A 15,695-nucleotide genomic window follows, 5' to 3' on the forward strand; every position below is an offset into this window, starting at 1 on the left:
CGGGACCGGTAAGATGCCGGCCAGCGGAACACAAGATACCGGCCAGCGGAACATAAGATGCCGGTCGGCTTCTTACCTGGTCCCGCTGATCGCTGATGATCCTTCTTCATCCAGCGCCGGGTGTCTTCTGAAGCGAGAAGCCGTCCAGCTGAGAAAAAAAATAGCCGGACGGCTTCCCTGCGTGCGTGATGACGTCAGCGCATGTGCGGGAAATTCAAATTCAAACTCATTCATTCATTTTGTATTGGATTCAATACAAACTCCTGTATTCAATCCAATACAAAATAATTCAAATAAATACAAAGCGTGTAATTGGTAAATTCAAACTGTCATTTTGTATTGGATTGAATACAAACTCCCGTATCCAATCCAATACAAAAAAAATAAAAAAAAAATTAAATAAAAGTAAATAACTTGGAAATTCAAATTTATATTTTGTATTTGATTGGATACAAACTCCCGTATCCAATCCAATACAAAAAATAAAAAAAAATAAAATAAAAGTAAATAACTTGGAAATTCAAATTTATATTTTGTATTTGATTGGATACAAACTCCCGTATCCAATCCAATACAAAAAAAAAAAAAATTAATACAAAGTACATAACTGGTAAATTCAAACGCTCATTTTATATTGGATTGAATACAAACTCCCGTATCCAATCCAATACAAAAAAATAAAAAAAAATAAAAGTAAATACATTTTTTATATTCATAATATCTACTAGAACCCCTGTTCGGACATATTTCTGTAAGTTACAGGTCTACAATTAAAAAAAAAAAATTCATGAAAAACAGTGGATCACTTTTGGTACAGAAATCTAGACCTCAGTGTAACGCTCAGGTGGTTAATGTAGCAACAACCAGCAGGCGAACATGGTCAGATTGTAAACAAACATACCACTTTCAGTATGTAAAGAGACCTAACACCAGTAGAAAAAAAAGAGCAATATCAAAATTAAGAACTAGCATAGTATGAAGCGGAGGAGTGAGGCCAAGTGCAAGGACTAAAAGTAAACAATGAGTAAATGAGGCATGCCTCCCTAACCTGGCCCCAGTCCCCACAGCCATGAAATATCAAGTCCAGCTAGGCAAAGAAGAGGACCAACATACACTAGGCCAAGTACAAACATTTGTAGTTACCAAGTGTCAGGTATGTAATGCCAGGAAAGAAAGTGTCCAAGATAAACTGAGCTCAGTAAAAACGTCAAGTCCGGGACTGGTGGAGAGCCAGGAGAGAGTGGGTAGAACCAGGCCTGGATCTCTTCTTTGAAGGAACTGAGTGCCAGCGAGAGGGCTTCGGAGGCTGTGGGGCCTCAGACTTCCAGCCGGGAAGTGTAGGACAGTCTATGCCCAGAGTCTCACAGGACCTCGAAAGGTCTTCTGGAAAGCGTAGGGTTGCGGATCTGCCATACCTGCGGGCTGTCAGGCTGAAGGGGAAACCCCAGCGATAGGGGACATTTTGATCTCTGAGGGTCCTGAGTAGGGGCTGTAGTAGACGACGTTGTCGGAGAGTGTGCCAGGAGAGATCCTGGAACAGTTGGATGTAGGCCCCATCGAACTCCAAATTGCGCATATGCCTGGCCTTGGACATAATCTCCTCCTTCAGCTCGTAATCCGCCAAGCAACAAATAACATCCCTAGGTCTAGAGGCGTTAGAGGATGGTCTCAGGGCCTGATGGGCCCTGCAGAACTTGATAAGTTGTGAGGAAGACCTACCAATACCATTATTGAATATAGCTTGAAGAACCGGTTTAAGATCTGCAGCTTGAGTAGCTTCAGGTAATCCCCGATCCTGAATATTGTGTCTCCGTCCCTGATTATCCAAGTCCTCTAGTTGGCGATACAAGTCTCTCAACCTATTATCATACTCATGGCATTTATGCTCAAGGTGATCTATATCCCCTTTAGCCTTCATCAAGGCCCTATACTCTACCCGCCAGGGACTGGAGATCAGTGCGCAAAGCTCCAATATCCGACCTACTTGTAGCTTGCACTTCAGATATGAGGGTTTGGAAGTCAGCCCTAGTGGGGAGACTATGCAGATAATTTTTCCAAAAAGAGGAAAACTGAAATCAGGTGGCAGGGATGCAGCAGATGACCCCTGTGAAGTAAAAGGGGCTGTATGATGTGGTGAGGGAGGTAGTGGGGTCTTCGGTACCTCATGTATCCTTCTATTGGAGGTTTGTGGGCTGTCCACAGAAACATGGGCATGGGGATCTGGCAGAGCTGCAGGGGTTAAGCAAGTCTATGTTTGGTTGTGACTGCAGCCAGAGGAGCCAGGATTAGCTACTGCCGCATATGTCTGCAGGTCTGGGCCTGGAGAGCATTGTGAGGCAGATGAGGGAGGACTGGCAGAAGGGAAGAGGGACTCACCACTGGACCGTCTGGCGTGCTGCAATCTCCGGATCTCACTTGCATCAGACGAGCGGGAGAGGTATGCATCTGTGGCCCGCTTTGTGATCCCGGAATCTCGGACCAAGCCGGGGAACGCACTGCCTCCGGTCAACAGGATATTGATATCCTATAAAAATTGTTGAACTTTTCAACATATTTCAACATGAAAATTTAGCTCTTAGCCCCAGGTGACCAAAGAAGCCGTAGCACCTATCGGTCCCCTATCCTTCAAAAAAGAGTAAGGGGAACTAAACAAGGGTATGAGTGCAAAGGTCTCCTTGCTTGAGGGGGTAGGCAACCCAGGAGGCTCCAGAGGGTGCCATAACAAGAGAAAACATACAAAATACAAGAAAAATACAGTATAAGTAAATCCGTCCGTGCCGGCAACACGGGTCATTAACCACCTAGCCGTTAAGCCCGACCTCCGTACGGGCAAAAAACAAAGGCTAGGATGGTTATCCCCGTATTTTTGTCGCATCCATACTTACCTGGTCCCGCTGTGCTCATGCAGCGTCGTTTTCGTATTCCAGCATCGTCCTCCGTCCATCGTCGTCCGTCGGTCTCCCTCTCCAGCATCGGGTGCCAGCGGGACCGGTAAGATGCCGGCCAGCGGAACACAAGATACCGGCCAGCGGAACATAAGATGCCGGTCGGCTTCTTACCTGGTCCCGCTGATCGCCGATGATCCTTCTTCATCCAGCGCCGGGTGTCTTCTGAAGCGAGAAGCCGTCCGGCTGAGAAAAAAATAGCCGGACGGCTTCCCTGCGTGCGTGATGACGTCAGCGCATGTGCGGGAAATTCAAATTCAAACTCATTCATTCATTTTGTATTGGATTCAATACAAACTCCTGTATTCAATCCAATACAAAATAATTCAAATAAATACAAAGCGTGTAATTGGTAAATTCAAACTGTCATTTTGTATTGGATTGAATACAAACTCCCGTATCCAATCCAATACAAAAAAAAAAAAAAAATAAAATAAAAGATATCCTATAAAAATTGTTGAACTTTTCAACATATTTCAACATGAAAATTTAGCTCTTCAATCAAAAGTATTACAGATAAAGGTGACATACTTGCATTTGAAAAAAAGTTTGCTCACAGTTTTATTAAAAAAAATATCAGTAGATGTAGCAGTTTATTGTGGATAATGTAGTTAGTATTGTTCTCTTGTAGCAGAAGTTTCATGGGTGTTGTGCAAACCTGCTGACAGACTACCCATGCATGCAAAATGCTTTTGGACAGATGGCCTTGCTTTCACATCCACCACTCTGATTTGATGCAGACTTCATAGTTGAACCAATGATTGTGGGCAGCACTGTGGTTGAAAAGTTAGCACTCTGGCCTTTGCAGCACTAGGTCCCAGGTTCGAATCTCGGCCAGGACACTATCTGCATGGGGTTGGCAGGTTCTCCCTCTGTTTCCGTGGGTTTTCTCCGGGTACTCCTGTTTCCTCCCACATTCCAAAAACATGCAGTTATGTTAAGTGAATTCCCAAAATTGACCTTACAGTGTATTAATGACATATGACTATTGTAGGGACATTAGATTGTGAGCCCCTTTAAGGGACAGCTAGTGACATGACTATGGACTTTGTAAAGCGTTGCGTAATATGTCTGTGGTATATAAATATTGTGTAATAATAATTGTGACCAAAAAATAATTACTGAGGCTTGTACAATATCCCTTACCAGGAATTGTGCCAACCTCCATTATACAGCATCAAAAACCAAAATGGACATGTGCTAATTGTATTCAGAGATAACAGTCATAGAATACTTAATCATAGTAGCGCAAAATCAAATGTACATAGTAACATGAATTTAGATGGCACAGAGTGGGAAACTTGCCATCCTATTTGTACTTGTGTTATCTCTGAATACAATTAGCACTATTGCTTTTAAAAAAAACCCACGTGTCCATTTAATAATAATTGTGGACTGCCAGGACCATACCACAACAAAGTAATCCTATGCTGTAGTATTTGCACAACCATGCTTCATAGTTGGTACGGAGCTCTGTTCATAAAATGTTGTCTTTGGTTTCAGTAAACATATCTACTGTTACTGTGATCAGATTGTTAAATTTTTATATTGTATCCGCCCACAGCCTGATTCTTTAAAGGCCTGCTCTTTGTATGTTTAATAAGCTCATTTACTCAAATGTTCTTTTCAGTCAGCAAGGTTTTTTTGTTACACACCTCCCATGTAGGTAAATTGGTACAGTCTCCAAGTGATTGTAGATGCCTGGGCTTTAACAGCTGTTCCATAAGTAATTTACAGGTCTCACAATGAAATTATAGGTTGCTTGGTGACTTATTATAAATTAGTTAGCTCCTGACCTGAATTTGCTGAGCTAAACAGTCCTGGGCAGATTAGGAGTTATTTGAACGCTAGTGTATTTTCTTCACCGATTTCAGTTTAGTTTACAATTTCTTATAAATCTCTTGCTAGATTAACAGCTTATGAATATACGCAAAAATCTTCGGTCTGTGGATACACACAGGAGAAAAATTTCAAAAATTTTAACACAATGGTATAGAGATCCTATCACCCTCTACTGTATGTTCCCCCTCTGTTCCTAGTGTTTGCTGGAGATGCGATATTGAGGAAGGAAACTACTTTCATATTTGGTGGTCATGCCCAACTCTGCAACTATTTTGGGGTGAGGTGTTCTCCATCTGCTCGGACTTATATGGTGTTTCCTTGACTCCTTCCCCAAAAGTAGCTTTACTGTCTATAATGCCTAACTCACCTGTTTTCCTTAGGAAAACTATAGACTGTCGGAGGGAGGATTATCTAATTGTGCATAATTGTTTTTTTGGCTACCAGTGATAGTATTACCAAAAGTCTTTTACAGCCTTTGGTAATTCTCATCTCCTGTAAGGTTAGCTCCCCAAAAATTGTCCAATTAGGCCAAAGTGGCAAGTAATTCACCAGGTGTTGAAAGGCATAAAAAACCACAGTTTTCCAAAAATCTCTGATCCTAGGACAGTTTCCACAGCATATGGTAAAAGTCTGCCACCATAGTCCTTCAGCTTGAAAATGTATATTTACTCCATTACTAGATTGTAAGCTCTTCGGGGCAGGGTCCTCTCCTCCTGTATCACTGTCTGTATTAGTCTGTCATTTGCAATCCCTATTTAATGTACAGCGCTGCGTAATATGTTGGCGCTATATAAATCCTGTTTAATGATAATAATAATAATAATATATGAAAGTAGAGAACCTGTGGAAAAAGGGTCATTTCCAAAAATTCCACATTATCTGCAATTTTGATGGTTTTAGTGTATTTTTTAAAATGTAACCTGGATAAACATTTGTGCTACTATATTAGGACGTGAAAAATGGTTCGACAAGTTCCACCTTTATACTTCTTAAGTAGGCCTTTTTTGCCTATTATTGTCATTTAATGTGGGATACCTGATCCTAACGGTAGCTGATGTTTTGTATTGATTGCGTAACCCTAAAAAATTCTACAATAAACATTCTTCAATTAGATTCTCATCAAAAGTAATTTTACAATTAAAAAGATGTGGTATTTTTTGAATTGACACTATTAGTGTGCATTTTGTTCACTATTAAGTTGATGGGAGGTAAAGCTTTTGCCGGTATTTAACCGGTCTTTAAAACGGAATGCAATAAAAATATTGGGTTGTTATGATACTTTTAAAAAGCCTAGTGTGTATTTTGTTTCTATCTTTGTTTTTAGAGATTGAAGTGTGCCATTCAACAGTTAAGCAAGCAAGAGTATTTTCCAGGTCCTGTAGTATGCAGAGGACCAACACCCAAGGTGTGTAAGTGGTGTTCCAGGAAACACAAATCTATACATCATATTCTGAATTTACATTGTATCTCTTTAGTTTTACATTAGTGATTCAATTTAGAAAGTTATGCAATTCCATTATCCCATCTATGTATACTAGAGTCAGTCACATGATTCACTGTATAGGTAAAGGGGTAATTAGTAAAAAGAAAGAAAAATTAAACAAAAATTTTTTGAAAAACCTCACTGTGCATCAATCAAGTAACCAATACCAATGTTTGTAGTAAATTATGACTGCTTCTAAATGAAGCCACAGATGTACAGTGCTTGTAGACAGTCACTGGATAGGTAAGGCAAGTTAAAATATTAGGAATGTTGATCTGTGCAACTTCATGGTCATAAGATGGTTCATATTTTTTTTTTTATATAGTGTTATTTAGTTTGGTGGTGTTTTTGTGTTACACCTAATATGTGTAGCAGCTCTATTTAATTTTGGAGATATGTATACAACAGGCTTAAAATGAAACCGTTCACGCAGCTTTTTAAAATATCTGTTTGAGCTGAATTTAATTTTTAAAAACTTCATTGTTTATATTTTAGGATTGTTTTTGTCATTGCTTTGGTAAAATATTTTTTTTCCTGCCATATTAGGTTCCATTTTACTAAACAGTTTGATGCAGCAGTCACACCCTAGAGGCTCAATAGGTCTGTGCCATCTTCTCAGTGGTAACTTGGATGCTTTACAGGGATCACCAGTGTGTAGAGCCAACACAAGCAAGTGAGTAGATTTTTCAGATTAGGTTGCTTATTTCTAAAACCTGTGTTTGTGTGCTTTTTCAGTAGATTTACTATCGCACCCGTTTCTGTAATGAAATATGACATGTAAAGTGTGGAGGGAGGGAAACCTTTTCAGGGTAATTCGCCTAGGACTAACTATTATTCTGTATCCATTTCCAGTACGCTGTCTTCTGCTCAGTGTCTTGCTTTAAAAGAAGCACAGAAATTGGCCATCACAGGACTAAACTCTATTGCACTGGGTGATGACTTGACAGAGCAGAAGACCATAACACAAAGAAAAAGTGGATTGCAACAGCTTATTAAAATGTCCCGACTACCAGGAGCTGTACTCATACTGCCACTAGTGGAGTTTCATATTGCTTCTTACTGTCTGGCTTTGCAGCCATTTGAGAAATCTGGAGTGAATTCATCTGATAATCAGTCTTTATCATCCTCCAGCACAGATCGTAGCCTAATTTCCAATGTGGAGGATGCAATATTATGTCTTAGTGAACCTGCCTTGGCCTCCCTTGAAATTCTTTATTATCTAGCATTTTACAGTTTAGAGGTAGTAGAGACTTTACTGAAGACAGATGATAAATGGGCACAAATATCTTTGAATCCAGAGCCTGACGTGAAGCCTAGTACTTCAAGACATGGAAGACTGGACAGTGATGGACAGCTTCAGCACCCTTTATTTAAAAGTATTGTATTCCTCTTGTCATCATCTATTGTGACTTCCAAGAGAGATCTCATCCGAGAAAAGGTTCTCCGAGTCCTGGTGAAATTGTCAGAAAATTCTCCTAATGAAATGTTGTTAAGGTATGTTTTCTTGCCTTCAGTTTTGTTGTGTAAGAATTAAACATTTGCATCTTTAGCATCATTTTATCTGTAAGTGTTCAGCAGACCATTGGCATAGTACCCTTTAACATCAGGCTATAAACATCTGGTGCTGTGTGCTTTTCTAATAGTAAGAAAACACATGGCTTTTCCAAGGTTTTTTTTTTTTGTTTGCTTTTGTTTTGTAATACCACATCCAGGTGAGTCTTTTAAAAGTAAAGAAATAATATCTAAAATAAAATTGTGGTTGCAAAATGTCTCTTAGTAACATGAAGCATTTATGGCCTCTAATACCTAAATACTGGGTAGACCCCCTTTTGCTGTCAGAAGTACTTTGTTTCTTCATTTCATATATTTAGAAAAGTGCTGGAAATTTTCTTTGGATATTGATCCATATTGTCATGATGGCATCACACAGTTCCTGCAGTCAGCTGCATGTCCCATTCCAACAGTGTCATGTTTAAGAAACCAGTTTGAGATTGAGTTTTGTGACATGTAATGGAAATAAGTCCATACAGGATGTATAATCTACAAGCAGTCTTGGATGTACTGTTTGATTGGGCAGCCAAGTAGCAAATGACATTTAATATTGAGAAATGTTAAGTTATGAACTTGGGGGCTAACAACATGCATGCTTCATACTGTCTAGGGGGAATACATTTGGGGGAGTCAAAATTAAAAAGGATCTGGGGGTTCTGGCAGATCATAGACTTAATAACCGCATGCAATGCAATGCCAAGCTGCAATATCTAAAGGTAGCAAAGTACTTTCTTGTATTAAAAGAGGAATAGACTGCAGAGATGGAGACATAATCCTGCCCCTGTACAAAGCATTGGTCAGACACCATCTGGAATATGCAGTACAGTTTTGGGCACCAGTTCTCAAAAAGGACATTGTGGAATTGGACAGAGTGAAGACAAGGGCAACTAAACTAATAAAAGGAATGGAGGAGCTCAGCTATGAGGAGAGATTAGCTGAACTAAATCTATTCTCCCTTGAGAAGAGACGTTTAAGGGGGGATATGATCACCCTGTATTATTAAATATATATATGGTCCATATAGAGAACTCTCTGCCCAACTATAATCTTTATGATCATTACAAAGAACAAGAGGGCACTATTTGCGTCTGTAGGAAAAGAAGTTTAAGCTCCGGATAAGGAAGGGATTCTCCACTGTAATGTCTAAAAATTAAAATGGGCTTCCTCAGGAAGTAGTTTCAGTAAGTTTTATAGATTGCTCTAAGAAAAAGCTGGATGTTTTTCTACAAGCACAGAATATAACTGGGTTTTAATGCTTTAGAGTGAAGATAACAGAGACTGTTGATCCAGGGAACATCTGATTCCCTCACAGAAGTGAGAAGGAACTTTTTCCCTGTTGTAGAAAATTAACTCAAGGGTTTTTTTTTGCCTTCCTCTGGATTACCTGTGTTATCAGGGATATGTTTTTTTTTCCCTAGTGGTTGAATTTGCATTTTTATCTAAAGATTTGCTGTTCCCTGGATATTTTCCCTTTTTGGACTATTTACTGTAAACCCTAGGGATGGTTGTACATGAAAATCCCAGCAGATCAGCAGTTTCTGAAACATTTAAACCAGCCCACCTGGATCCACCAACAACCATGTCAACAAAAGTCACTTAAATCACCTTTTCTCTCAATTTTGATGCTCAGTTTGAACTTCAGCAGGTTGTCTTGACAATGTTTACACACTGAGTTAGTCATGAGATAATATATATTTTAATTTTCTTTTCTTTTTTTTTTTTTTTAAGAACATCTAGCTCAGTTAGCCTCACTATTTTAGATCCACTCTAGACCAACTGTTATGAACAGCAGCCCGTATTTAGATTTTTTTTCACACTTATGCTATACGTTTATCCATGGGATCCATTGATGGGTCACAAATAAACACACTTGGTTAAATACAACATTAGTGCAAGGTCCCTTACTTCAGTATAGGGAAAGTAGGTATGCCATCTCACAGTGCTGCCATCAAACACAGGAACCTTCGCATTTGTAGTGGTATATTGAAGCTTGAACAACTACCAATAATTCATATTTAGTATTGTAGGGTTTCATGGGAACAAATATGTTATATGTGGCATATTTTTGCATGGTAGCTTGTAATGAGACAATGTAGCTTGTAATGAGAGAATGTTGTCTCCGATCTATAAAAAAAAAATTATTTATGGTTAAGCATTAATTTAGCATGTTATGTTAGTTGGTTTTGGGATTTTTTTTACCATTTTTGGTCATATTATGGTTCTTGAAAATGTGTTTTTTATTATACATATTGCTTTTTTATTTTATTTATTTTTTTAGATTCGAGGATCTGTTTACCTCTCCAGTGTTACTTCGGTGCCTGTCTACAGATTCTCCCCTTCCTGTTGCCCTAAATACTGTCAGACTGCTGGCTCTTCTTGCAGATCACAAAAAGTTGGTCGCTCTCTTCTGTTCCTGTTCAGGTAGGGGGCAAGCCTACAGGACACCAATTTTCTCTAAAATAATTTTAAAAGTAAATAAAAGTAAATAATTTTACAAAAGTAGTTGGCAGCCATCCCTGCTCATTCCATATTTAACAAAAATCAAAATGGCATTGAAACAAATGATAGCCACCTAACTTAGTTTTTTGGTGCATAACTTTTAGATGCAATCACTGCAAACAAGCAATTCTTATACCTCTTAATGAGACCTCGGCATGTGTCAACAGCTATTTTGGCTCACTCTTCCTAAGCAAACTGCTTTCTCCAGAAACTTGCTGTTTTAATTCCATAGATGTAAGATATAAGTCAAACTTATGCTTATAGAAGGCCACTTTTGAATAGTCCAGTGTTTTGTTTTTTAATTGATTTTATCAAAATACAAAAGCCAGTAGAATATGATATGACCATGGCAATGACCATTGTTCAAAATGTTTTTTTTTTAATTCATTTTTGAAAGAATTGTTATTTACAGTATAACCTTCTGTCTTTTTGAAGTTTCATACCTGTATGCCAAACATACTCAATTAGAGGAAAGATATACTGAACCATACATCTTGAGATGAGAGATAATGCTTCAAAGGCATATCCCCCTTCTATTGTGTGTAAATTCCCCCACCTACTAGATTGTAAGCTCTTTGGGGCAGAGTCCTCTCCTCCTTTATCACTGTCTGTATTAGTCTGTCATTTGCAACCCCTATTTTATGTACAGCGCTGCGTAATATGTTGGCGCTATATAAATCCTGTTTAATAATAATAATATCCACCTATCACAGACCTATCACACAGTTATTTAGTAATCTAAAAGCAAATAATCAACTATGTACTAGACACTGTCAAAACATTTTTGAAAAAGTTATGTACAGGCACATGGGAGAGGATGGATATTATTGGGCTTTATCAATCCCTAGGAGCACAGTAAAGTTCATAGTTAAGAAGTGAATTTGTTTTGATACTACTAGAACCTTGCATACTTAATAGAAGAGCGAGCAATGTGGATTGTGTCAAAGTGTTACAATAGTCACCATTAAGGTTCTATCGCGGTAGTAAAAAAGTCCCCAGAGATGGATATTTTTTTTTTTAACAAAAAAAATTGTGTGATCCAGTTTTCAATAAATCGGTAGTGTTCTTGCCCTCACGTCTCTCTCGTAGACCTGTTAGCCTTCTCCTGACCCCGCTTGGAGGGCGCACCGCACTGCCCATGTCCCCCATATGGACACAACCCGCCGACTTTGCCGTTGCAGGCTGAGACCTGCGATGGGAGAGTGGGCAGGTTCTGGCATCATGACATCACTCTGGGGCAAGTGACACACGGCTCCCTGCGCATGCATAGTCCGGAGTTCAGGAGATTAGTGGTAGGTTTGGGGACCACTGCTCTAAGGCAATATTTTTCTCAGAAACCTCCTCTTTAATCACACACACACACCCAAAGTGATCTGGTGCATTTATTTACTGGGAGTATTAGTTATAAAAAAGGTTGTTTATCTTTAACCTTGGGATTGCTATCTAATGATGGATCAGTATGCTGTGTCAGTTAATGTGATGAAGATATATTTACATAACTGTATTTAACATCCTGATTTAGGTTTTCAAATTAGTCATATTAATGTGAATTTAAGAGATTCTTGCTAATACTTCCAAATTTGGTCAGGGTATCTGACTATAAGGTGTTTAAATATGCAATGATCCATATAACATGGACTAATGTGCTTTTTTTCATTTTTGACAGAAAATTGTGTCCTGCTGGCTTTGTACATGTACATCATTTTAAAACCAGATAAACAGGCATCAGACCTGGTTTCAATCCAGTTTGAGCATGAGGTAGGTTAATGTTGCTGTGTTTTCTCATAATCTGGACTAAAGTTTTAACTTTTAATGCCAGTTTCCCTGGACGCTGTACTGAGCACCCAGAAAACTATACGGAAATGCTGACACCTCCTGCTGCCTGTCAAAAGAAGGATAATGAATGAAGCTGTTCGGTCCAATGTTAACTGTCTTTTGCAAGCGTTGTTGAGCAGTAAAAACGCTTGGAAAAAAATCCTCCCGTCTGAACAATCCCCAGTAGCTCTCAAAACATCTGCTGGGCTTTCACACTAGATAAAAGGCAGCCAGCTAGGATCTGCTCAAAATACAAAGAAACTAAGCCTCAGTTGGATACTTTGAAAAGTGATTTCTTTTCAATGTTCAGAGACACATAAATTTGATGTACTGAATTTTGAATTGGAGATCCCCCTCCCACATCTTTGGGTGTAGGTACAGTAATCTTGACTTCAACCTTGGCAATTTCATAAATATGAAAATGTTTGCTAAAGATATACACAGTCTCCAAACTGAGTAGAAGTCTGTCTTAGAAATTAAAACCATAAATGTCCTCTGTGAAAGATTTTTCTGTACTCACTGAGCCCACTTCATCCAGTGTTTTTTTGTTTTTGTGTTTTGTTTTATGTTATTTATCAATTTTTGTTAATTCCTCACAATATCTGTTTCCATGTATCTGGATTTGTATTCCATTTCTCTAGGTGATTAGACTGCTAAACAAGATGATTATTCAAGGTTGGAACTACCCTTCCCCTGTGTCAGGAGTACAGTGTCAGTGTAACAGAGAGGTACATTTTATTTGTTTCCTATGTTTTTTATGTTGAATTTGTGCTCTGAAGACATTTGAGCAACTAATGGTATTTAACCCTTTGCCTTGACCCCCTTGTTATACACAGATTCGTTGACTGCTGACCCTTCATTTTTTTCATTTTTTACATTATCTTTAGTATTTTTGGAGCATAAAAATTATTATATCTCTTACAACAGGTTATCTTTCCTTAGAACTTTGGTGTCCTAATGATTTTTTTGCCATTGCTTAGGTTGTAAAGGCTCTGGTTCTCATGTTACATAAGAAATGGCTCTGTGTACGGCGCTTAATCTTCCTCAGTCCTACACCATCCCTAAACAAATCTTTGCAATTTCTAAGAGAGACAGTGATGTTGCTGCACAGTTTCTTCCAGAGGGAAAAATCCTTTAGTGAGCACTGCCTGGAGGTCCTCCACCAGTATGACCAAGCTGTTCCAGGGGTCCGAGCCATCTTAAAAAAATGTAATGTTTTGATGGAGAGTGAAGGTAAGTCCTAAAACAACACACACACATCAGGGTATGGTATAAATTGAGAACTGTGTTCATAAGTTAGTATTATGTTCCTGTAACTGTAGTGGGTATTCAAAAAAACATGTTTAGTATAAAAATGTATTATTAAACAAAATGTGAATATTGTAGAAAACTGCAACTTTTCCCCTCCATAACATGTCGGAAACAGGTCTTCTCTGTCTGTCTTCCTGACAGAAAGAATACAGCGATCAAAATAACGTTTAGGGTTAGAATTACTGACAATGGTTTTTAAAAGTCATCTAAGCCTTCTTTTCATGCTGGTGATTGACAACCCTGTTCCTCCATAGTCATCACATGGATTACAGTAAGGGCAAAAATCTTCACATCAAATTCACAGACAAAAGAATTATTGTGGCAAAAATCATATTTTATTTAGGCTGGAGAAGGGAAGAGTTAGTCAAGGTCAGGTTATTTATAACCTGGTAATTTATTTTATTTCCATGTTAGAATGGATAATCACCTCAATAGGGACAAACACAGACAAAAACTAAAAGCAGATTTTTCTTCCCATCCATTGAGTGGCAGAAAATATCCTGTACATCAGGTTATCCTGCCGCTCACAAGAGGATTGCACACATACAAACAGTAAAACAATTTTTGTCATTTTACGCACTACTGAGGTAGTTCCTACACTTGCTGGGGTTTCTGGGGAGTTGCTGGGGTTTCACGAGTTCACAAAATGGCTGACAGAAACAATGCATTGAACAGACTAGGCCTCAGTGGGAGTGGGTTAAAGGTCTCCAATAGCAACCAGTCAGCTTCCAGCTGTTATTTGGCCAGCCCCTTCTAATACCCACATACCTTTTGTGGTGGAAGGATGGACATCTTTTATCATTTCGGCTGTGCAAAAGAAAAATGTATTTTTGTAGCACTATGTTCCTACATTTTTCCCCCTTATGAATATTCCACATGCCTCTACAGCTGATTGCAACAGTCAAAAGTAAAAATCAACCTGACTTGTGTCAGATGTTGCATATTGAATGTACTGAGCTGGACATTGTTGGAATAGCCTTAAAGTTGACCTTCAGTCATAGAGGTATGGGCACTGGGCATGTATAGCACCTTTCAGACCCAGTTCTATAAACAGCTTTTGGTATTACTAAAGAGGAGAGCTTGCCTTGTGCTTGAATACTCAGTAAACGGGTGTGTGGCCAAACAAGGGGGTACTTCTTTTATTTAGTTTGCTGTGTGCTTTTATCAGTCTTTATCTCTTTTGGGTTTCCACTTCTAAAGGGGGGGGGGTGATGCTTTGGGAGTTCTAACCTCTTCTTCTGGGTGTAATGTCACCCAGCCATTAAGCCATAAAGAAGCATCTTCCTGCTTCCTCTTCTGGCTGCCAGACCTGCACCTTCTGCCAACTGTCTTTCACAAGTGACTTAGATCTTGCCTTTTAACACTGAGTTTTACATTGCCAATATGTCCATTTTGTGAATAGTTAGGAATTTTGTGAATAGTCCCTCTCTTTCAGTGCTTTGCCGTTTTTTCTTCACTCCCAGGGTTCACTCTCATGTGGGTTGCTTAAAATATAATTACACTTTTGTTGAGAAAGAAATCAACCCCATCTGCATGATCAATGTGCATTGTGAGAAACTCTGTAACAGATATCCTGCATTTCCCTTTTCTGAAAAAGTTATTTGTTTGTTGTACCTTTTTTCTTTTGCAAAATCTTTCTAATTAGAAGTGTATGCTTCGATTTAATTAAATGATGCATTTTTAGTACTCTAATAAGAAAAATATGTTCAACATTCACTTAGAAGTTTATGATTTTTATGCCTGAATAAAGAGGGTGCCCAAAATGTGACAACTTGAGTAAATTGCATTTCTTGTTATTTTTGTACATTTTAAAAGATTACATTGAAGGTCAAGTTATCCTTTAGGAAAGCAGTTAGTTTAAGCTCTGCCCAGATACCAAATTGGCTAGTTTGGATGTCTGAATGTATATATCACCTGACAAAAGCTAAGGCCAATGTTTTTTTGTGTTGATTTAAATGCCTGTGCATTTTCCAGCCTTATGTTCTAACGTAGGGGTTTCTCTCAAATCTCTATTCTTTGGAACTATTGGTTTTCTGGGTCTTTCTGATATCAACCGTTATTTTTGCTTTTTCTTAAGTCTACGTTTTCACCAGGTCTTCTGAACTTTTCTACCAGGTAGATGTTGTGTTACCCTTTAAAGCTAGGTTCAGGTGTAATATCCTTATAAATGTCCAGAGAAAGAAAATATTTGTAATCCTCATTATGCAATCCTGGTTATAGAATGTGATATACACAGGTCAGCCCCCCCC

General features: G+C 38.7%; 1 protein-coding gene across 1 annotated transcript in view; it reads left to right on the plus strand.

The window, feature by feature from the left end:
• ATRIP (ATR interacting protein) overlaps nt 1-15,695 on the plus strand; it is a 29,587-nt gene that overhangs the window by 13,504 nt on the left and 388 nt on the right. The window contains exons 6-14 of the mRNA XM_072420930.1: nt 1,912-2,111; nt 2,271-2,437; nt 6,050-6,192; nt 6,817-6,943; nt 7,123-7,764; nt 10,100-10,242; nt 11,987-12,078; nt 12,777-12,863; nt 13,116-13,368. Coding sequence (XP_072277031.1) covers nt 1,912-2,111; nt 2,271-2,437; nt 6,050-6,192; nt 6,817-6,943; nt 7,123-7,764; nt 10,100-10,242; nt 11,987-12,078; nt 12,777-12,863; nt 13,116-13,368 — 1,854 coding nt within the window. The remainder of the gene's footprint in view (nt 1-1,911; nt 2,112-2,270; nt 2,438-6,049; nt 6,193-6,816; nt 6,944-7,122; nt 7,765-10,099; nt 10,243-11,986; nt 12,079-12,776; nt 12,864-13,115; nt 13,369-15,695) is intronic.

Source organism: Pyxicephalus adspersus, chromosome 8, assembly GCF_032062135.1.
Source record: "Pyxicephalus adspersus chromosome 8, UCB_Pads_2.0, whole genome shotgun sequence".
NCBI lineage: Eukaryota > Metazoa > Chordata > Amphibia > Anura > Pyxicephalidae > Pyxicephalus > Pyxicephalus adspersus.